Source organism: Chiloscyllium plagiosum, unplaced genomic scaffold (genome assembly GCF_037043375.1).
Source record: "Chiloscyllium plagiosum isolate Xiang-an unplaced genomic scaffold, Cpla_swu_hap1 HiC_scaffold_20, whole genome shotgun sequence".
NCBI classification, from domain to species: Eukaryota; Metazoa; Chordata; class Chondrichthyes; order Orectolobiformes; family Hemiscylliidae; genus Chiloscyllium; species Chiloscyllium plagiosum.
The window spans coordinates 44,932,385-44,955,743 of NW_028270158.1; the positions used below are offsets into that span (position 1 = coordinate 44,932,385).

The 23,359-nt window shown below is 41.9% G+C and overlaps 1 protein-coding gene across 2 annotated transcripts in view; it reads right to left on the minus strand.

Moving 5' to 3' along the window:
- ccz1 (CCZ1 vacuolar protein trafficking and biogenesis associated) overlaps nt 1-22,800 on the minus strand; it is a 53,535-nt gene extending 30,735 nt beyond the window's left edge. The window contains exons 1-9 of one of the 2 annotated variants that reach the window (XM_043711367.2): nt 22,655-22,800; nt 16,243-16,329; nt 11,233-11,326; nt 10,446-10,543; nt 8,743-8,836; nt 5,696-5,773; nt 4,401-4,448; nt 4,214-4,297; nt 455-630 (exon numbers count right to left, since the gene is read on the minus strand). In XM_043711367.2, coding sequence (XP_043567302.1) covers nt 455-630; nt 4,214-4,297; nt 4,401-4,448; nt 5,696-5,773; nt 8,743-8,836; nt 10,446-10,543; nt 11,233-11,326; nt 16,243-16,256 — 686 coding nt within the window. In that variant the 5' untranslated portion in view covers nt 16,257-16,329; nt 22,655-22,800. The remainder of the gene's footprint in view (nt 1-454; nt 631-4,213; nt 4,298-4,400; nt 4,449-5,695; nt 5,774-8,742; nt 8,837-10,445; nt 10,544-11,232; nt 11,327-16,242; nt 16,330-22,654) is intronic. The other variant, XM_043711369.2, reaches the window with a different exon arrangement.
- Between the last annotated feature and the right edge of the window lie 559 nt (nt 22,801-23,359).

The window sequence follows — 23,359 nt, forward strand, 5'->3', positions numbered from 1 at the left end:
GAGATTGATAAACGTTTGGGTAGGAAAAGAATTAAGGGAATGAGGATCACACAGAAAAATGGAGTTCAATTAGAAGGTCAGCCATGATTTTAATGAAAAGTGGAACTATCTCGAAGGGTTGTGGACTAGTCCAGTTCCTATTGCTTATATTCTAATGTTCGAAAGAGAGCAGCCCTCTGAACATTTCAAATACACTCTTGTTCAGCAATGGGGAACACTCTTTCCTACAAGTCAAAAGTTTTTTGTTCAAGTACCACTCCAGAAACTTCAGCACAAAGTTCCAGCTGTGATTCTCAGTGGAATAATGAGTTGTTGTGGAGGCTGCTTTTTGAATCAGATGTTAATCAAGATCCCCGGATGTCCTCTCAGATATCTGGGCTGTTTGCATGTAACTTCTGTATTACCAGGTGGCACCAGTCAAATCAAACTCTAGTATCAGGTAACATGGACTTACCAGATGAGTTGTTCATTGTACAGGAATGCTGTGTACTTAACGAGATCCAGGCTTTCCTCCATTCTGTTGACAAATGACTGAATCTTCAGGTAAGTCATTTTATCCAGAGGGAAGAAGCTGATTCCGCCAAACACGTCCAGTAGGTCACATGACTGTAAGTGCAACGTTTGCAAGTACTGTTGGGAGGAAGGATATCAAGAAAAAATTCTTTATCTCTATTTTTGAATGTCCTCTTGAAAAATAATCTATCTCCCTGATTCAAACACTGGGACAGGAGAAGCCCCTTGAACCTGTTAATTAGTAGGTCATTCACTACAGTAGTTGTTCAATTTATAAAAATTCAGCAGCACTGGACAACTCCCACACACATTATTTTTACAAATGATGTTGCTCAGGGGACACTGGGTAGAATGCCTCTGCCCTTCTTTGAAATAGTGCTGTGGGATCTTTTCCATCCAAGTGAGGGGACAGATATTAAACCTAAATGTTTCATCTGAAAGATGGCATCTCTGGCAGTGCAGCGCTTCCACAGTACTGCATTGGAATATAACCACTTTCACAAAGAGATATGTTACCCTCAGACTGTGTTTATTAATGCAGTCAGTAACTGTTGAGGTTTTACATTCCCAGTAGACACTGACCTAATTGGCAAAAACCTCAGCATACACTCAATGAAAAATAAATAAGGGATTGTCTCATACATAACCAGGCTCAATTTTCTGAATGGTAAAATTTCGAAGCTACTGCGAGAAAGTGATCAAAAATTTAAAAGAGTCAAAATAAGCCCATTATTGACTAGATTTTATATTGATATGTACATGGGGTTTAAAAAAAAGTTAGGAAATCATTTTAAATTACCTTGCTGTCACTTTGAATTAATTATTTAACTGTAACATTATACAAGCTTCATTAGAAGTTTGTTGTCAATGGCAGCTGTCACAGAGCCCAGTTATCCCACCGCATAGCATCTATCAAATAGTTGTACAACAATGGGGTTCAGTTTAGAATATATAGGAACTAGGCATATAATAAAATTTCAAATACATTTCGACAGATACTTGTAAAATAATTCAACATAATTTTGTGCCAAACTGGCCATTAAATTACTTAGCAACGGGATTAGGTCACAGCGATATTTAGCCAATACCGAGCTCCATGATTAAACCAATCCACCATGTATTATTCAAGTTAAGACAACCATGAAGCATAACGAGATTAGGGACAAGGAGTGGGTATGTGGAAAAGTAATCACACTCACGACAGCTTAGTTGTACGTGAGCGCAAGTTGCTGCAAAAACTATTGTGTTATATGGGCTGGCAGCAGATCTTTGTTGCTTGGAAGACTTCATAAATTGCTGATCACAATACTCTGGGGTGGGGAGTTGCTTTTGTCTGAAAGTAATCAAAGCTGTCTCAGATACAGTACGTAGAGCTTTCCTACAAAGCTTCAGGACCAGATCGTGCCTGCAGATGGTCAGGAGTTGTACGAGATAGGGTCACGGTCCTGGATTCTCAGAGAAGGCCTCCTAGTTGGTGATCACTACACTTGTTTTCAGAGTTTTAACAACAATGGGTAGACACCTCCCTTCCTCCTGAATCATCAGAAAATCAGCAGCTCAAGAACCTCCAGAGACCCGCTGGGAAGCGAGGGAGATCTGAGAGCTCAGGCAGGTCTGAAAGCACAAGGGTGCCTCAACACAGAAGCACTCTCGAGGGGGTTTAAAAATAATTCTCTACCGGACAGAGAGTGCAAGAGCGGGAGAATGCCATGCCTATTTCTTGGGTCATTGAGGCCACATGGGTGGCCCGCTGATGGCTCCTTTCCAAGGGAAGGCTGCTTCCACTTGGACAGTATTCCCCCCCGCCAACCAGAGAGTGACTGTGGCAAGGGACTGTGGTATGGGGGCAGAGGGTGATCGCTCTACAGTTGCAAAATGCCAGCTCTGCTGCCCCAAACCCAGACCTTGAAACCCATTTAAAGTGTTTAACCACCTGTGTGCTACAGTCAGCCAATCTCCTTTCCTTAGTCACACCCTGTGAAACACCTCAAGTGGCAAGAACATACTAGGGAGCTGTCGCAATGTGGTTTCCCCCACCATTCTCCCAGCGCTACCCAGCTTCATATGTGTTTTGTATTTTTATTATTCCTTTCAATGGGATGTAGTTGCCACTGGCTTAGCCAGCATGTATTGTTCATTCCCAATTGACCTGGAGAAAGTGTTGGTGAGCTGCTGTCTTGAACTACTTTAGTTCTTGAGGTGTGGGCATACCAGTACTGCTAGGGAGGGAGTTGTAGACTTTGACACAGCACCAGTGAGGGGAACAATATATTTGCAGGTCAGGATGGTGTGTGGCTTGGAAGGAACTCGAAGGTAGTTGTGTTCCTATGCATCTGCTTGACCTTCCAGGTGGTAGATGTTGCTGGTTTCGAAGGTGCTGTTGAAGGAGAGTTGGAAAGTGACTGCAATGCATCTTGTGGAATGTACACCATGCACTGTAGAGAAGGGAGTGAGTGTTCAAGGTGATGGATGTGGTGTCAATCAAGCAGGCTGCTTTGTCCTGGATGGTGTCAAGATTGAGTGTTGTTGGAACTGCACTCAGTCAGGTAAAGGGAAAGTATTCCATCACACTCCTGACTTATACTTTGTAGATACAGGATAGCGTTTGGAGAAATTAGGAAGGAAGTTATCTGCTGCATAATTCCCAGCTTTTGTGCATCTAGGGACGGGCAACAAATGCATATGCAAACTGTATTGATAATTTAATCCTTTCAGCTTTGGATCAATTTGCTGCTCACGCCCAACTTTAGCATTCTGTCATGAGGTGGTGCTTGAAAAGAAGCCCAGGAAGAAGTGTGGTGAAACCCAAAGTCAAACCGCCTGCATGGCTCCAGCCCACCATAGGGCCAGTTACAGGAACATTATTATTAAGCTGGTGTGGGTTCAGAAGAGATTTACTGGGATGTTGCCTGGTATGGAAGGTTTGTGCTATGAAGAAAGGTTGGATAGGCTGGGACTTTTTCACTCGAGCACAGGATGTTGAGAGGCGACCTTATACAAGTTTATAAAATCATGCAGGGTATAAATAGGGTTAATTGTAGTTGTCTTTGTCCTAGGATGGAGGATTTCAAGACTAGGGGGCACATTTTTAAGGTGAGAGGAGAGAGATTTCAAAAAGACATGAGAGGCAATTTTTGTGTTTACACCCAGTGTGTTGTTTGTGGGTGGAATGAACTTCCTGAGGAAGTGGTGGATGTGGGCACAATCACAACATTTAAAAGATATTTGGATAGGTACATGAATAGGAGATGTTTGGAAAGATATGGGCCAGGAGCAGGCAGGTGGGACTAGTTTAGTTTGGGATTACGTTTGGCATGGACTGGTTGCACTGAAGGGTCTGTTTCCGTGCTGTATGAGTCTATGGCAAGAGGCAGATAGTCAGTGCCAATGGAATACAAGGCCATAAAGTATCAACACCTTCAGGGAAGGAAGACATAGAAGGGTCATTTGTGACCTCTGTTTAACAATTCTCCTTGTCTACTTTATCAAAACATTCTCATAATATTGAGTATCTCTATCAAATCTCCTTCTTTAGGAGATTAGCAGCAACTTCTCCAGTCTCTCCACATAATTGAAGTCCCTCATGCCATTCCAGTAAATCTCCTCTGCTACCTCTCTGAGGCCCTCACATCCCTCCCAGAATGGAGCACAATACTTCACCCAACATCTCAACAGTGATCAATACACTTAAGGCTCCTACCCTGTAGAAAAATTTCTGGACTCTCTGTTGCAGAAGTTCAATGCCTCCAGCCTCCAAGGATTTTGCAAAGGTGCCATTGAAGAGCTGAACATGAGGGAAGACCAGAAACAAATGTTAAGCTGTGAAATTCCGACAGTAAAGAAAACCAGTAGCAGAAAATAAGTAGAAAGCAACCAATCCACATCACCTTGTACATACAATAGCACTGCTGGATCACTGCCCCATACACTGTATCCTGAAACAGAAACAAAAGGTTTACTTTACAAAAGGGCAGAGCGAGGAGAATTAGACAAAATGTTTTAGTATGGAAACAGGCCTTTTATCCCTTACTAGTCTAAGCTAATGTTTACATTTCATATGAGTCTGCTCTTAACTCTCTTCATCTCATCCTGCCCACATACCCTCCTATTCCTTTCTCCATACATGTTTATCCATCTTCCCCTTAAATGCATCTAAGCTATTTGCCTCAACCATTGCTTGTAGTAGCAGGGTCCACATTCTCATCTCTCTCCAGGTCAAGACATTTCTCCTGAATTTCCTACTAGTTTTATTTGCGATAGTCTTAGTAATAGTGGAGGCGCTAGAACTGATCTTCCCACAAGTGAAAATTTCTACCATCTCAAAACGTTTCACGCCTAAGATGACGTCTATCAGGACCCCACATCGTTTTCTCTTGTCTGGGGGAAAAAAAAAGAATTTTCACAGCCTTGCCATGTTTACAATGATTTAGTGACAGAGGAGGAGGAGGCTATTCAACCCTTTGAGGCAATTACATTACTCAGTTCCATCATGGCTGATCGGTTTCTCTTGTAAAAACAGCTTTCACTACAAGCTTAGCTGAAATTTATAATAGAGAATTGATTGACAACAAACGTCCATAGTACCACAGAGGAGGCCATCCAGGTCACTGTGGCTGTACCATCCCTGCAAATTTCCTTTCATCTCTTAAGGTTCAGGGAGGCAGTGGAGTAGTGGTAGAACCTCAGGCTAATGTTCTGGTAGATGGTAAAATTTGAATCTAATAAAATAAAATCTAGAATTTTTTAAAAAATTGTTCTAATAGCAACCGAGACTATTGTCATAGTCAGAGAAAGCCATTTGATTCAGTAATGCCCTTTAGGGAAGGAAGTCTGCTGTCCTTACCTGGTCTGGTCTACAGGTGACTCCAGGCCTGGCAATGTGGTTGACTCTTAGTTGACTCACTGGGCTACTTCAGTGAGCAATCAGTTCAGGAGCATTTAGGGATGAGCAACAAATGCCAGCCTTGCTAGTGATGCCCATATCCCACACAAGAACAAAAAAACTATAATGTTGGGAATTCTGAAATGAGGATTTTTCTCCCTACAATCTTTGCTATCACCTCTAATATCCATGAGGTCTCCTTTTTATTTTGTTTAACAGATATTGAGATACTCAGTAAAAGATGTTATAATGCAATCTAACTCTCTGGCTGAAGTAGACCACGAGCAGACTCCGACTAACCAGTAACTCATCTTCCTGGTATTCCGGAACACGGGTTCCATCCTTGTTCAGCTTTTCAATCATGGGATTTGACACCACCTGGGCTCAACAACAGAAAGAGGAAAACAGTAAATAAAGTGATGTCAAGCTGTGTCAACACATGAACTTTATGCACCAATAGCTTCCAGTCAGCAGGTGAAATGTGCTCTGAACAAGAGTGCATCTGCATCTTGTGTGAGGGCGGCACTTACACAAGTAGACAGTTCTTTGAAAAATGCATCACAGGTCAACAGGGTGAAGAAAGCCTTTTGCACACTTGCCTTCCTTGTTGACATCTTTCAGTATAGGAGTTGGGATGTCATGTTGAGGTTGTACAGGATGTTGGTGACGCCACATTTGGAGTACCGTGTACAGTTCTGCTATAGGAATGATATTATTAAACTGGAGAGAATTAAGAAATAATGTTGACAGGATTGGAAGGTTTAGTTACAGGGAGAGGCTGGGACATTTTTGACTGGTATGTAGGAGGTGGAGGGATGACCTTGTAGAGTTTTATAAAATCATGAGGGGCATAGATTAAGAGAATAGCAAAGCTCTTTTTCCTAAGGTAGATGATTTCAAAACTATGGGGCAAAGTTTTAATTTGTGAGAGGAGAAAGATTTAAAAGGGACCTGAGGGGCAACTTCTTCACACAGAAGGTGGTTAGTCTATGGAATGAACTGCCAGAGGGAGTGGTATATGCAGGTACAGTAACAACATTTAAACAATGTTTGGATAGGTACATGAATAGGAAAGGTTCAGAGGGATATGGGCCAAATGCAGGCAGGTAGGACTAGAGTAATAGAGATGTACACCATGGAAACAGACCCTTCGGTCCAACCTGTCCATGCTGACCAGATATCCTAACCCAATCTAGTCCCACCTGCCAGCACCTGGCCCATATCCCTCCAAACCTTTCCTATTCATATACCCATCCAAATGCCTCTTAAATGTTGCAATTGTACCAGCCTCCACCACATCCTCTGGCAGCTCATTCTATACACATACCACCCTCTGCGTGAAAAAGTTGCCCCATAGGTTTCTTTTACATCTTTCCCCTCTCACCCTAAACCTATGCTCTCTAGTTCTGGACTCTCCCACCCCAGGGAAGAGACTTTGTCTATTTATCCTATCCATGCCCCTCATAATTTTGTAAACCTCTATAAGATCACCCCTCAGCCTCTAATGCTCCAGGGAAAACAGCCCCAGCCTGTTCAGCCTCTCCCTATAGCTCAAATCTTCTAACCCTGGCAACATCCTTGTAAATCTTTTCTGAACCCTTTCAAGTTTCACAACATCTTTCCAATAGGAAGGAGACCAGAATTGCACACAATATTCCAACAGTGATCTAACCAATGTCCTGTACAACCGCAACATGACCTCCCAACGCCTGTACTCAATACTCTGACCAATAAAGGAAAGCATACCAAACGGCTTCTTCACTATCCTATCTACCTGCAACTCCACTTTCAAGGAGCTATGAACCTGCACTCCAAGGTCCCTTTGTTCAGCAACACTCCCTAGGACCTTACCATTAAGTGTATAAGTCCTGCTAAGATTTGCTTTCCCAAAATGCAGCACCTCGAATTTATCTGAATTAAACTCCATCTGCCACTTCTCAGCCCATTGGCCCATCTGGTCCAGATCGTGGTGTAATCTGAGGTAACCCTCTTCGCTGTCCACTACACCTCCAATTTTGGTGTCACCTGCAAACTTACTAACTCTACCTCTTATGCTTGCATCCAAATCATTTATGTAAATGACAAAAAGTAGAGGGCCCAGCACCGATCCTTGTGGCACTCCACTGGTCACAGGCCTCCAGTCTGAAAAACAACCCTCCACCACCACCCTCTGTCTTCTATCTTTGAGTCAGTTCTGTATCCAAAGGGCTAGTTCTCCCTGTATTCCATGAGATCTAACCTTGCTAATCAGTCTCCCATGGGGAACCTTGTCGAACGCCTTACTGAAGTCCATATAGATCACATCTACTGCTCTGCCCTCATCAATCTTCTTTGTTACTTCTTCAAAAAACTCAATCAAGCTTGTGAGACATGATTTTCCACGCACAAAGCCATGTTGACTATCCCTAACCAGTCCTTGCTTTTCCAAATACATGTACATCCTGTCCCTCAGGATTCCCTCCAACAACTTGCCCACCACCGAGGTCAGGCTCACTGGTCTATAGTTCCCTGGCTTGTCTTTCCCACCCTTCTTAAACAGTGGCACCATGTTTGCCAACCTCCAGTCTTCCGGCACCTCACCTGTGACTATCAATGATATAAATATCTCAGCAAGAGGCCCAGCAATCACTTCTCTAGCTTCCCACAGAGTTCTCGGGTATACCTGATCAGGTCTGGGGATTTATCCACCTTTAACCATTTCAAGACATCCAGCACTTCCTCCTCTGTAATCTGGACATTTTGCAAGATGTCACCATCTATTTCCCTACAGTCTATATCTTCCATATCCTTTTCCACAGACTAGTTTATTTTTGGAAGCTTGGTCAGCATGGACAAGTTGGACCGAAGGGTCTGTTTCTGTGCTCTTTGACTCTGTGCACAGCAAGCATTGACAATTACTGAAATAAATGACCAGATAATCTGTTTTATTGATTTTCATTGAGAGATAGGTCAGGACATTGAGAAGAACTACCAGCTTTTCCTCAAATAATGGCTATGGAAATATTTCATGTCTACCTAAAAATCGTAGACAGGGTGCTCAGTTTAATTTCTCATCTGAAAGATAGCACCTCTAACAGAACAGTACTCCCTCAGTATCAGTGTCAGCCTGGATTATGGGTTCAGGTCTCAGAAGTGGAGTTTGAACCATGACCTCCTGAGCCAGTGCAGAGATTCTGCATTCACCCAACCTTTGGAGCAGCCAATTTGGGCTTAACGGTCTGAAACAGGTACTTGTAAAAATGCAGCAACCACAGCTCAGCCTTGGTTACAGTCAGCTTAAGCAAAACAGTTCTAAGTGACACACACCAAACACTGCACAATCTATAAACTTTTCCGGTAATATGTACCATAACCATCCAGAAATTCTCCTCTGCTTCGTGAAAGAACTGCCTGTTCTTCTGTGTATGCAAAGACTTTGCTGGCTTGGTGGGACAGAAGGTCCTGTAAATGCAGAAAAGGAACAGGTTAGTCAGGCTTTATTCCTGATGAAGGGCTTTTGCCCGAAACGTCGATTTCGAAGCTCCTTGGATGCTGCCTGAACTGCTGTGCTCTTCCAGCACCACTAATCCAGAAACAGGTTAGTCAGAGTCTATTTCTGTAAATCTGAGAGCTAACACACTGAAGTACTTCCAGATGGCAAGGAACACGTGATTATTCTCAATCGAGAACAGCTTACAACACTTACAATCATCAGGACAAATGAGAAGATTAAGCCACTGAATAAACTTGTACTTCTACAGTGACTTTCACAAAATTGGGACAGACCAAAGCTCTTTCTAGCTAATGAACAACCGTTTGACATATATCATTGCTCGAACGTATGAAACACAGCAGCCAAATTAAGTACAGCAAGCTCCCATGATAGCAATAAGATCGTGATCAGGTCATTTATATTTCAATAACGTTGGTTAGGAGATAAGTATTGGCCAGAACCCCAGGCAAAATCTTCCGACTGTTCTCTGGTAGTTTCATGGGATCTTTTACATTCACTCAAGCTGCCAGATGTGGCCCAAGGTTTTACATCCTATCCATCTCTGACAGTGCAGCCCCCCCCTCTCAATACTGGGGTAGTCAACCTGAATTACGTCATCTAATGTTTGGGTTGGGGATTTGAACCCATAAGATTCTAATTTCAAGGGTGCTACCACTAAGTCATAAAATGCATAGAGTCATACAGCAGGGAAACAGACCCTGTTCAATCCATACTGCCCATAATTCCAAACTAAATTAGTCCCACCTGCTTGCGCTTGGCTCATATCCCACCAAACCTTTCCTATTCATTATCTTATCCAAATGTCTTTTAAACTGTATCTGCATCCACCACTTCCTCTGGCAGTTCAGTCCACAAAAATTGCCCCTTATGTGTTTTTTAAAAATCTTTCTCCCCTCACCTTAAAAATATGGCTCTCTAGTCTTGAAATTCCTCCGCCCCAGGGAAAAGACATCTGCCATTCACCTTATCTACACTTATTATTTTATAAACCTCAATAAGGTCACCCCTCAATCACCCTCCAGTGAAAAAACTCCCTTCCTATCCAGCCTTTCCTTATAACTCAAAGATTCTGGTAAATCTTTTCTGAACCTTTTCCAGCTTAATAGTATCCTTCTGCCCACAGGGAGACCAGAATTGCACACAGCAGCGAACACCAATAGGAGAAAGTGTGGAGTAAAAGCCCATTTAGCTTGGGAGGCTGTGTATACATGACTCCATTGCCTAGCCAATGCTCAGAGAGAACACCCTGTATTAATTCTCCCTCATGCCCAGATCAAATTGGAATAGCTTCTCAACGCCACCCTTTCTTGCACTTCCAAACTCACTGCCTTCCAAAGTGAACCCTCCCTCCCTGAGATCTCATGTGACACTCAAACATTTAAAATCTACATTTATATAATTTCTGGTCCCATTCCCAACCAGATACAACTCATACAGCCAAATACCAGGAAACATTTAATCCATTATATCAATAGGAAATCACACACTCCAAGTGAAAATATTTCACTAAGAAAGCATTGTTGCTTTGTTAAAATAAAGCTGCTTTAAAGTCCTTACCTTGTAAACTGCACAATCGCCTCACATAATCCAACATTCCTAATCTTTTCATTCTTATCAACCTCACTAGGATGATAAAACAGAATCTTCTTTTCTTCCTAGGAGAGAAGTTGCAAATTAGTTAATGAATCACAATTGGGCATCTCATCTATAAGCAATAATGACTTGGTTTTATATCGCACCTGTAATGTAGCAAAAGGTCCCAAGGCATTTTACAGGAGTTATCAAACCAAGCCACATGGGGAGATATTAAGACAGGTGATCAGAGCTTGGTCAAAAGGGCTAGATGATAAGAATTGGCTTTATGGAGGAAAAGGAGGGAGAGACAGAGAGGTGCAGCATGGGCATTCACAGCTAAGAGTCTTGGCTGAAGTCACATTCACCAGTGGTGGAGTAATTAATATTGGAACTTCTCAAAGGGCCAGAATTAGAGGAATGAATAGCACTTGGAGCATATTATGGCTGGATGAGCTTACAGAGATAAGATGGGACCATGAAAGGATTTGAAAACAAGAATAAGAATTTTTAAATGATAGCAAGCTTAACCAGGACCCAATGTAGATCAGTGATCATCCTAGGGGTTTGGGTGTAGAGGACTTGGTGCAAGTTGGGACACTAGCAGTGGAGTCAGTCTTCTCATTTTTATAGGTTATTGCAAAATCAAGCACTAAAGGTAGGGATTCTTAAGATAAGCCAACTATTAAATCAGCCTCAAAACAGGAACTGACAAACCACAGCAGAGCTTCAGCAAAAAGTATTAATTATATGCGTTTTGCTGTTCACCTACCTCACCTTCCCTTGGTCCAAACTTTGGATTGTAAATGAAAAAGCTAAGCAGTGTTGGGGGATATTGTTTTTCTTGTGCTGTTGTCATCCTGGGGCTAAACAGACAAAACGGAAAGGACAACAGGATATAAAGATTCTGCTCACCCAAAACTCTGCTTTCAATTCAATCTGATATAAAGTTACATTGATGTGCACAAGCATAGAAATATTCCAGAGTTATAGTGAGGCACTTGCACTAGCATTGTTAACATCATTGAGAACAACTGGTGCATAAACCTTCCAATCACATTTAAAAGTGCTGACAGGGTGCTCCAATGATATTCTTAATCACGCACTTCAAACTCTACCCGCCTATCAGTGATAGACCCAGTAACTAACAATTTATTGATGTACAACTGATTGCTTTAAGTCCATTGCTCAAACTCTACAAACCAACTATTACTCTGTGACAATAGATCATAAAAGTCAGTGCAACGCCATAATTAGTGGAGAACTGAGAAGTAGAGAAGTTATATGGAGTATGAATAACACTTTGGTTAGACCACAGTTAGAGCTACTGCGCTCAGTTTTGGACTCCACATTGTGACACTGGGGAAGGTGCCAAATAGGTTCAATGGAATGATACAGAACTGGAAGAGTAGACCTTTCAGGAAAGATTAAGCAGACTGGGGAAACTATCTCTACAAAATAATAGATTAAGGGCAATTACAATTATAAGTGGTTTTTCAAAGTTTGTGCGAAGATTTGTAGCTCGGGTGCTCATTATTGTGGTTCTGTTTGCCGAGCTGGGAATTTGTGTTGCAGACGTTTCGTCCCGTCTAGGTGACATCCTCAGTGCTTGGGAGCTTCCGGTGAAGCGCTTCTGTGATCTTTCCTCCGGCATTTGTAGTGGTTTGAATCTGCCGCTTCCGGTTGTCAGTTCCAGCTGTCCGCTGCAGTGGCCGGTATATTGGGTCCGGGTCGATGTGCTTATTGATTGAATCAGTGGATGAGTGCCATGCCTCTAGGAATTCCCTGGCTGTTCTCTGTTTGGCTTGTCCTATAATAGTAGTGTTGTCCCAGTCAAACTCATGTTGCTTGTCATCTGCGTGTGTGGCTACTAAGGATAGCTGGTCGTGTCGTTTCGTGGCTAGTTGGTGTTCATGGATGCGGATCGTTAGCTGTCTTCCTGTTTGTCCTATGTAGTGTTTGGTGCAGTCCTTGCATGGGATTTTGTATACTACGTTGGTTTTGCTCATGCTGGGTATCGGGTTCTTCGTCCTGGTGAGTTGTTGTCTGAGAGTGGCTGTTGCTTTGTGTGCTGTTATGAGTCCTAGTGGTCGCAGTAGTCTGGCTGTCAATTCAGACATGTTATAGATGTATGGTAAAGTGGCTAGTCCTTTGGGTTGTGGCATGTCCTCAATCCGTTGTCTTTCCCTTCGGCATCTGTTGATGAAATTGCAGGGGTATCCGTTTTTGGCGAATATATTGTAGAGGTGTTCTTCTAGACAGGGGACGAAACGTCTGCAACACAAATTCCCAGCTCAGCGAACAGAACCACAACAATAAGTGGGTTTGACAGGCTAGGTGTAGAGAAGATCTTTCCACTTATGGGGCAGATTAGAACTCAACACCATAAATGTAAAGCAATCATCAAAAAAATTGATTAGGAAATTCAGGAGAAGCTTCTTTAACCAAAAAGTGGAGCTCTGGAAACAGGAAATGGTGGAGATAAATAGCACTGATGCATATTAGAGGGATCTAGATAAACATACCTGGGACAAAGGAAGGAGTAGGGTAAAATGAAGTGCAGGAAAAGGTGCTGTGGAGCATAAACACCATTAAGTATAAACATCTTCTCTATATAGCTCCTCAATCAGAAGCAATCATTTTATAGACTTTGAATATCTTGTGTACAGAAGAGGTCCAGCCTGACCAGTTTCTTGATAGTTATAACCCCTAAATACTGATGGCATATTGTAAACCTTTCTTGGCCTCCACAGTGAAATCATGAGCCAGAAATCAAATACCCCGTAACTCTGGTTGTGGTGAAGTTGTATCAGCTTTCCCATTGAATGAATAGTAAATCCAGTAGGAAGGATTCCTGTGATAATGCAAAGTTCTGGACTGATAACTCCTGATTAACCAAACTTGTCATTGACGCACAACAAACCATCAGAGCAGGGTGAGACCTCTCTAGGTTGCGACATCTTGGCGAGTCAGCATCATTCTACATCGAGAAGTCTCCATAAAAAGTTGCTCAGACTCTGAAAGAATGGCTGAAGGTACAAGAAAGTGAAACATGCTGTCAATCGGAAACAAAAGTGAAGAGGATACAGCAAGTGGAAAACTGAGTGGGTAATTTCACCACAGTACTGGCAAAGAGAGGAGTTCACCTGCAGCCATTCCAGATCGGATGGAACATTGTCTCCCACACTGCAAACAGCGGGGATGCACAATGACAGCAGCAATGGCAGGTGACTGCTTGCAAAATTACCTTGCTCACATCCTGAATGCGTATGCATAAAGAGACCTTTTAAATGCAGATAAAACAGACTGTTTTATCATTTATCAGATCACTTTTCAATGTTCAAATATGCAACATGTAACGTTAGGGAAAGTGAAGCAAGAAACGGTTCACAATGAAAAGCTGCCACTTCTTGCGATCGGAATGTCCATAAGGCCTCGTCGTTTTGGAAACATCAAGTTGCCACCAACATAGTATGAGGATAACAAAACAGCCAATTTCAAGATATAGCTCAGGAAGGTGGGCAAGACGCACCAATGGAAGGAAGGAAGTCCCAATTGCCAACTGTTTTTGCAACACTGGGTTCAAATAAGATAGAACTGCGCAGGATACCAAGAAAGAGAAGCTAGGTCAGATCAACTAACCCAAATTTGAGCCTCCTTCTTCAACATGGAGCCTGAAGAGTCTGACAAATGCCCACCCTCTCGTTTCCCTCACCGAAGCTGCAAAGGCTGTAGAGATTCTCCAGAAGTTTCTACTGTGGCATGGAAACATGGAAAACCTGTTTGACTGCACTGAGGGCCTGTCTCACACTGCCTGATAACAACACACTAAACAGAAAATGATTACCCAGTTTTTCCAGAGCTAACTCCCAACATTTTTATTGTACAAGCTTGGTTAGAGACAAAAAGACTGCAGCTGGTGGAATCCAAGGTAGACAAGCAGGAGGCTGGAAGAACACAGCAAGCCAGGCAGCATCAGGAGGAGCATCAGTCCTGAAGAAGGGTTACACCCAAAATATTGACTTCTCCACATCCTGATGCTTGCTGTGTTTTTCCAGCCTCCTGCTGGTCTACCTTTTATTGTACAAGATCAGTCTATGGTAACGTGTGATCAAACTGAAAAATAAAGACATTCCGTCACATATTTACTGTGTCACCATTTTTTCATTTTATGTTCTTTAGACATAAAGCATGTTTGTAGGCAAGTGAGGTTCCATCACTTCCTCGGCTATCATAAAGATCCCCTTAACATGATGTTGTGGTGTGTCTCCTGCAGTTTGACTCATCATGATTTTGTTCCTTTTGTAATTTAGAAACCAGAGCTGCACACAAGTGTAATCAAACCAAGGCTCAATACAAGTTTAACTTGACTTTCCTGCTTTTCAATTTTGTACCTCTACAAATGAGCCCCAAGGCATGCTTTGCTTTTTTATTGAATGTCCTTATTAACACACGTCATTATGATTTTTAATTGCTCCACCATTGGTGACTATGTCATCAGTGCCTGGGCCCTAAGTTATGGAATATCCTGCCTAAATCTCTCCACCTCTCTCTTTTCCCTTAAGATATTCCTTTAAGCATCTCTCTTTGGGCAAGCATTAGTCTTCAGACCTAATATTTCATGGTGCAACACTTTGTTTTGTGAAGTCCAAGATGTTTTATGACATTAAAGACCAGTATAATTTATTGTTGCATCATGACTTTCAGTGAAAAGTATTTCTGAGCACCCAGATCCTATATCCCATTTAGACAGATATGTTCTCCACAAAATATGGCCTCCTTATTCTTAAAAGATAATTATATTCTTTGCTCTTTATTAAATGAATTTGCCTGTTCTTGTACAATTTAATCTCCTGCTCTTGTACTGTCCTATACGAATGAGCAGAACACACTTAAAGACTTGTTGCTTTATCTATTATTAATTGTGTGAAATTATCATCAATTTCACTGACAACCACCTTAGACATTTATAGGTTTACAAACCTTAATGCTACATGCATCCAGTTTCCCAGTTTTATTAAGACTGAGGGAAAAGATCCAGATATGAAAGTGCATCAACAAATCCCAGCTCTTGGAGAACTGATCACATTGCACCTAGTATCAACTTAAACGAAGGATCTAAATTTCATATTCAAAATATTAAAATTAACAAAGAACTGGAGATGCTGGAAAAACTCAGCAATTCTGGCAACATTTTTGGCGAGAAAGTGGAGTTAATCTTTCAAATCCAGTGATCCTACATCAGTTCTGAAATGTTAACTCCACTTTCTCACCAAAGATGTTGACAGACCTGTTGAGGTCTCCAGCAATTTCTGGTTTTTATTTTGAAATATTTATGGTTTTAAAGATATTTTTCTACCCACTTCTCCCCAACTAACATTTATCAAGGATAGAGCGAGAATTTACTTTTCCTCCTCATATCCTGGCCCCATCCTCTCATTACCTCCGTAAAATCCTCCAGCTCCACAACTCAAAAGTGATAATGGTTTCTAGAATTTTGGCTTCTTATGCACCCTGACTTTAATCACTTCATCTGCCAAGGTCCTAAATTCTGCAACTTCCACCCTAAATCTCTCCACCCCTCTCTCCTCTTTAAAGATAATCTTAAAATTAGGCTGATTGTAAAATGATTTACAAAACACAATGTTGACAGAGTATGTAAATACATATTTTGTTATATTTATGGATTGAGCCAGCGTGGCCTCCCTTTGCGACTGTATTTTAATTGAGGTCATTATATGCTCATTGGTGTGTACACAGACTAACTGACTTCTACAATTACCTTGTCATCAACATTAGCGTTCGTTTGATTCAAGCAGTTTCTCTGTCTTGCTGCCAAAGTACATTATGCAAAGTCTCAGAAAGGCATCTGCCGATAAAAGAGAGAAATTTCAGAACAACAGTTCTATTTTCCCAACACTGTTTAGCCTCAAAGTTTTGGTTGGTTTCAACACTCAGATTACAAGGTTTTTAACCACCGGTGACTTTGGAAAGGTTCAGTTTCGACAGAAGAGCAACAGCACAATCGAAAGGAGGTGGAGAGAAGGGAGGAAAGATCAGACTGAGTGATAATACTTCAACCCCAGGGCATCAATGTGGACTTCAGCAGTTTCCTCATTTCCCCTCCCCCCATCTTACCTCAGTTCCAACCTTCCATCTCAGCACTGTCTTCATGACCTGTCCTACCTGCCAATCTCCCTTCCCACCTATCCGCTCCACTCTCCTCTCTGACCTATCACCTCCATCCCCACCCCCATTCACCTATTGTACTCTTTGCTACCTTCTCCCCAGCCCCACCAACCCCCCCCCCCATTTATCTCTTCACCCTGGAGGCTTCCTGCCTCTATTCCTGATGAAGGGCTTTTGCCCAAAACGTTGAATTTCCTGCTCCTCAGATGCTGCCTGATTTGCTGTGCAAGTCAGGCAGCACCACTTTGATCTAAACTCTGGTTTCCAGCATCTACAGTTCTCACTTCTGCCTGGGTGATAATAACCAAGAGCGTGGTGCTGAAAAAGCACAGCTGGTGAGGGAGCATCCAAAGAGCAGGAGAGATGACATTTTGAGCGTAAGCTCTTCATCAGGAACGTACGCTTGAAACGTCGATTCTCCTGTTCCTCGGATACTGCCTGTCCAGCTGTGCTTTTCCAGCACCACACTTTTTGACTCTGATCTCCAGCATCTGCAGTCCTCACTTTCTCCAGAAAGTAACCAAAGCATTCTGACAATGTGGAGCAGGTATCAGCCATGGATCTATAGGTAGGCCTTGTAAATTGGACTCAAAGGGTCATGAGTTCAAAACCTACTCCAGAGACATGAGCACACTGGCACTCTGATGCAGTTGTTGACGGAGTGTTGTATTGTTGGAGGTGCTATCTTTTAGATGAGCCACTGATTTGAGGCTCCGTTGACGTTTTCCTGTAGATGTGAACATTCCTGTTTCAGAGCTTTGGAGTTATTCTTGGTGCCCTGGCCAATATTCATTTGCTCAATCAACATCAAAGCTTTTCCTCGTCATTATCTCATTACTGTTTATGGGAACTTGCTGTGTGCATTTTTCTAGATGACGAGTGACTACAAATTAGCTAAGAAGCAGAGCGCACTGAAGGGTGCTATAGAAACGCATGTCTTTCTTTTGGTTTTCATTTCTGCAACTATAGCATTAAAGAAAGCAAATACACTTAATCACACATGCTGATGTTAACACAAATTGCTGTAGACTCTGCAGTAGATTATGTATCATCTTTTAGGAGACATCAAGAGAAAATGGAAACCAAGCAGGCTGATTGGGTTTTGATTATATTCTCTGTGGGTTATTGTTAATAAAATTTAACACAAGAAAGGGAACCAAAGATGGTTTGCCTCAGATTTAAACCAATGGGTTTTTAATCAATGTTTCAAATTCTAGACTGAATAATTAGAAAGGTTAAATGCAGGAAGTGGATTTCTTAAAAGCCCTGCAGCAGCTGGTGCTGAGGCATGGGTGGGATTTTACTTCGTACCGTAGCAATGTAGAAAATAGAAGTAGATTTGTCCAGGCAGTGTCTCAAGCCTGTCCAGTGATTTCTAATGCTGGAGGCAGTGGTTCAAGAGACATGGAAGAAGCTAAGTATAGATGGTAACAAGGTGCTAAGAACTGATCTGCCCGAAACACTGAGCTAAATATGTTTATGAATAGGCTCTTTGTAAAGGATTTCTATGCCAATGGAAAATGGTTAGCAGCAATTTAGGGCGGCACGGTGGCACAGTGGTTAGCACTGCTGCCTCACAGTGCCAGAGACCCGGGTTCAATTCCCGTCTCAGGCGACTGACTATGTGGAGTTTGCACGTTCTCCCCGTGTCTGCGTGGGTTTCCTCCGGGTGCTCCGGTTTCCTCCCACAGTCCAAAGATGTGCAGGTCAGGTGAATTGGCCATGCTAAATTGCCCATAGTGTTAGGTAAGGGGTAAATGTAGGGGTATGGGTGGGTTGCGCTTCGGCGGGTCGGTGTGGACTTGTTGGGCCGAAGGGCCTGTTTCCACACTGTAATCTAATCTAATCTAATCAATTCTCAGAATGTAAAGTTGATTAACTTTTGCAAAGAGGTCTCCATTCTGCGCTGGGCAACATGAAAAACATCTAACATCAGGCAGGATAACAGGGGGTGAGGATGAATGTTTCGCTGCAACACATTTTGTATGTTGAAACCTTACATTTATAAATATCTAGGTCGCATACATTATGATGCTGACTACACTTCAAAAATACTTCATTAGCTGTTAAGCATTTCAGTCATTCTGAGGTTGTGAACGATACTACAGACATACAAGTCTTCCATTAAATCACTCTCTACCTATGTAATCTCCTCCAGCACTAAGCCTTTCCAAGATCCCTCTGGTCCTCGAATTCTGACCTCTTGCACATGCCTAATTTAATTTATTTGACTACTGGCAGCAGCTTTTTCAGCTGCCTCAGTCGTAAACTTTGGGATCCCCTTCCCACCTCCTTTAAGACACTCCTTAACATCAATCTTTTTCACTGAGGTTTTGATCACCTAATCTAATTTCTTCTTTGTGAAACTCAATATCAAATTTCGTTTTATGATGCTTCTGTGAAGCATTTTCAAAACTTACTACAATTAGAGCTTATATAATGTAAATTGTTATTGTACCTCGCCACATCAAAACACACTACTGCTGGTTTGTAATGGTCAAAATGCAGCCAATTAGTACACAGCAAGGTCTCAATGATAAATAAATAACTGAACAAACTCTTTATTTTTGTATTCATATTGGTTGAGATCAGAATACCAACCTCCTCAAACCGCTCCCCCATTCTTACTTAAAGTTGTAACTTTCTCTAATAAGGAAAGATTGAGTATGTCAGGCCTATACTCACTGGAATTTCAAAAAAACGAGAGGTGATACATATAAAAGAGTCTGAGAGGACTCCTCTCACTGAGGTGACATCTGCCCTTATGGGGAATCTAGGACTAGGGAACATAGATTAAGAATAAAGAATTTCCCATTTCAAGTGGAGATGAGGTGGGAGGTGGGATTCTTCTATCAGACGGCCATTAATCTTTGGAATTCTTTATTTCAGAGAGATGTTTCAGCTGTGTCATTGAACATAGAGTCATACAGCACGAAAACACACCCTTCAGTTCAACTTGTTCATGCTGATCAAGTTTCCCAAACAAAGCTAAGCCCACTCATCTGTGTTTAGCCCATACCCCTCTAAATCTTTCCTATTCATAGTTAAAAATCACACAACACCAGGTTGTTGTCCAACAGGTTTAATTGGAAGCACACTAGCTTTCGGAGCGTCGCTCCTTCATCAGGTGGTACTCCTTCATCAGGTGGTACCATCTCTACCTCTGGCCCCATTTCTTAAGTTCATCTCCCCATCCCCCTGCTCCCCATCTCTCACATAAGTTCAAGGGAAAGAACCACCTGAACTACAAGACCAGGCCGCAGTTTAACATTTCATCTGAAAAGTGGCTACTCCAACAACGCTGTATGGGCGCACAAGCTATGGAGGATTCTAAGAAAGGGGAGGAGCCACAAAACTGAATTGCTGGGAAGAAGCTGGGCATTGAGGGAGAAAGGGAGAAGGCAATGTCTGTACAAGTTTTGGACTATGAGAACTCCGCAGCAGTCTTGTCTCAGTTAAAGGCAAGTGAAAACTAGACATGAGGCTTCCGAAGAGGCTCTGTATCTGGACGCGGCAGAATCCCTTTGAACTGGACACAAATCCATGATATGGATTGTAACTACAGCTGGTTGAACTGAGAATTTCTAAGTTCTCAATCTGTGTAACGAAACTGACTCTAAACACAGACTGAATGGATGGCTCTCGGAACTGCTTTGAATTAACAAACCAGGAGAACAGAAGAATTAGGAGCGCTCCATTGAGCCCTTCAAACCTGCTCCACCATTCAATAAGATCATAGACCATCTAATTATGGCCTCAACTCCACTTTCCTGTCTGCCTACTCTGCCTTCGACCACTTTGCAGATCAAAATTCAGATCAACTCAACCTTGAATACAATTCATTGACTCAGCCTCTACCACTCTCTGGGAAGGTTATTCCACAGAAATTTGTTAGATTAGATCAGAGCCTACTTTAAAAGACTGCTGTCAAGATTAGTGTGGTGGTGGAAACACACAGCAGGTCAGGCAGCATCCGAAGAGCAGGAAAATCGACGTTTCGGGCAAAAGCGCTTCATCAGGATTACAAGATTGCTGTTTACTTACAAGCAGAGTAATTGCAAACAGGCCACACTAGGCCTGGAATATTGTTTTCAGAACCAGACCATACTAAATGCACTGCTAAACTGTACAAATCAGGGTAAAACCAAATTTGAACCTCAGTATATGCTGAATTAAGTAGCCTTAGCCACGGATAACAGTGTAAATGTTATGATTGGCTTCACTGTCACTGGTGTCAGGATAAAACAAACCCAGACTAAATGTTAAACATGGTCCCCAACTAATAAGGAATAAAAAGGAAACACTTGTATTTTGACAGTACCTTTCACAACCTTAAGACACCCCTAAGAGTTCTGCAGTATGGAGCACTTTCCTGAAGTGTAGTCACTCCTGTTATACAGATACTGCAGCAATGTGCACTGTAAGATCCCACAAATCGCGATGTGATAACAACCAGATAATCTACTTTAGTGATGCTGGGTTGAGAGATAAATGTCAATTTAATAATTCCCCTGCTCTTCTTTGAAATAACAGCTGTAGGATCTTTCACCTTCAACACTGACAGAATGTATGGGTCCTGGGTTTTAGATTAGATTAGATTACATTACATTACAATGTGGAAACAGGCCCTTCGGCCCAACAAGTCCACACCGACCCGCCGAAGCGCAACCCACCCATACCCCTACATTTACCCCTTACCTAACACTACGGGCAATTTAGCATGGCCAATTCACCTGACCCTGCACATCTTTGGACTGTGGGAGGAAACCGGAGCACCCGGAGGAAACCCACGCAGACACGGGGAGAACGTGCAAACTCCACACAGTCAGTCGCCTGAGTCGGGAATTGAACCCGGGTCTCTGGCGCTGTGAGGCAACAGTGCCACCGTGCCGCCCACGTTTTCCTTCTCATCCAGTAGACTGCACCTCCAGCACTGGACTGGAACTGTCAGCTGGGATTTCTGTGCTTGGGTCTCTGAAGTGAGACTTAATCTCATAACTTTCTCACTCAGAGGGGAGAGTGTTATTGCCACCAATTCATGTCAGAGTCATACCTATCATGGAACAAGGAACAGAGCCCGTCATTACCTATTTCATTGCTGCAAATGTTTTCATTGAAACAGCAACTGCATTTCAAAATGCAAAAACACTGGCTGCAATCCACTTTGGAATATTGAACTTCAATTTAAACCTGAGCTCTTTCTTTCATATAAAAATTTCTAAAATGCCAAAAAGTATTTGGTACAGTTGGAAAATTAAAATAGATCCATTCAATTTAAAACAACTTGCATTAATACAGCACCATATATGTTCCCAGGCACTTCACAGCAACAGTTATCTGACAAAAACATACACGATAAAACACTAATCATTCTGGGCCATAAAGTAACAAGTTCAAGATTAACCATTAAGGGGCATCATTAGCCATGTCCAAAAATACCAGTAACAAACCTAACACAATCCTAAAGTGTTAAGAATAAGCATAAAACACTGTCAGTACAAGTTCAGAAATGTTTCTTCTGAATTAGATTGTACATTTTCAGCTATTAATTTACATACATATTTGGTAAAAACAAAAAGGTTTTATTTAATGAAGAATACTTTACAAAGTATCTTATAAAAGATGTTTCTACAGGTTGAGAGTTTGGTTGTAGGCCTCACTTGGCATTAGGCAAAATTGGAAATTCACATAAATGTGTAATGAGTCTTACTAGCCTTCAATTCAGTCCGAGCTGAACACTTTAAATTCAGAACATATATAAATAAAACGGGATATCTTACTGACAAAACGAAAATAAAATTACGTTAGGCCCCAGGCTTCCAAGAGGTTAAATTTGATCAGTCCTCCAAGTGACAGCGGCTGTTGCTTGGGTCACGCCTCAGGATCAATCAGAAAACTGAGGCCTAGCACTGATCAAATCAGTCAGTACCCTTCCCATGGGTAAAGCACCAAGAACGTATGATATTTTTCTTCAATATTTTGAAACATTTTTTTGAAAGAAATACCTTTTTGTTTGTCACTGGATTTCTACTTTGAATTCCTGCAGCATTGCTCTTCCCCGGGACTGGGAGTTGTTTCTGGTACTCTACAGCACCACATACTGGTTAAGGACACATTTTTGTTTTCAAAAGACTTGTCCGTATATATTTTTTAAAAATGACTTTCTATTTGTTCGATTTTGGTTATCTGTTGTTTGAAAATTATACACAAACCGAAAGTTTCAGTTTCCCTTCAGCTGGGCATTCATAAAATCTTGCTGCAAAGTATACAGCACAATTCAATGTCCCAAAGGAGCACAATTGCATTTTTCAAGCTTCCTACAGCATCTTTGATAACCTTCAGACAGCCCAGTGCGCTCTTAAACCAATTCATCTGGAATTCATTGCTTTAATTTAGGAAACACAGCAGTCAATTTGTGCACAGCAAGCTCAATACAAGCAACAATTTGATAATGACTTTTTTTTGTGTATTTGGTTGAGGAATAAAAGATACCAGGGAGAAATGTCTGCTCTTTTTTGAAATAGTGGCCATAGGATCTTTTACATGAGGAAGTCTAGATAGACCCGTGATTTAACTCCTAGTTAAAAAGTAGCATTTGCAGTACTCCCTTATGGCACTGATTACCAACCCTGGGAGCAAGAATTGAATTTGTGATTTTCAGCTAAGAGTTTTACCTAGTAAGCAGGTTAGACCTTTTTGTTCATAATTTG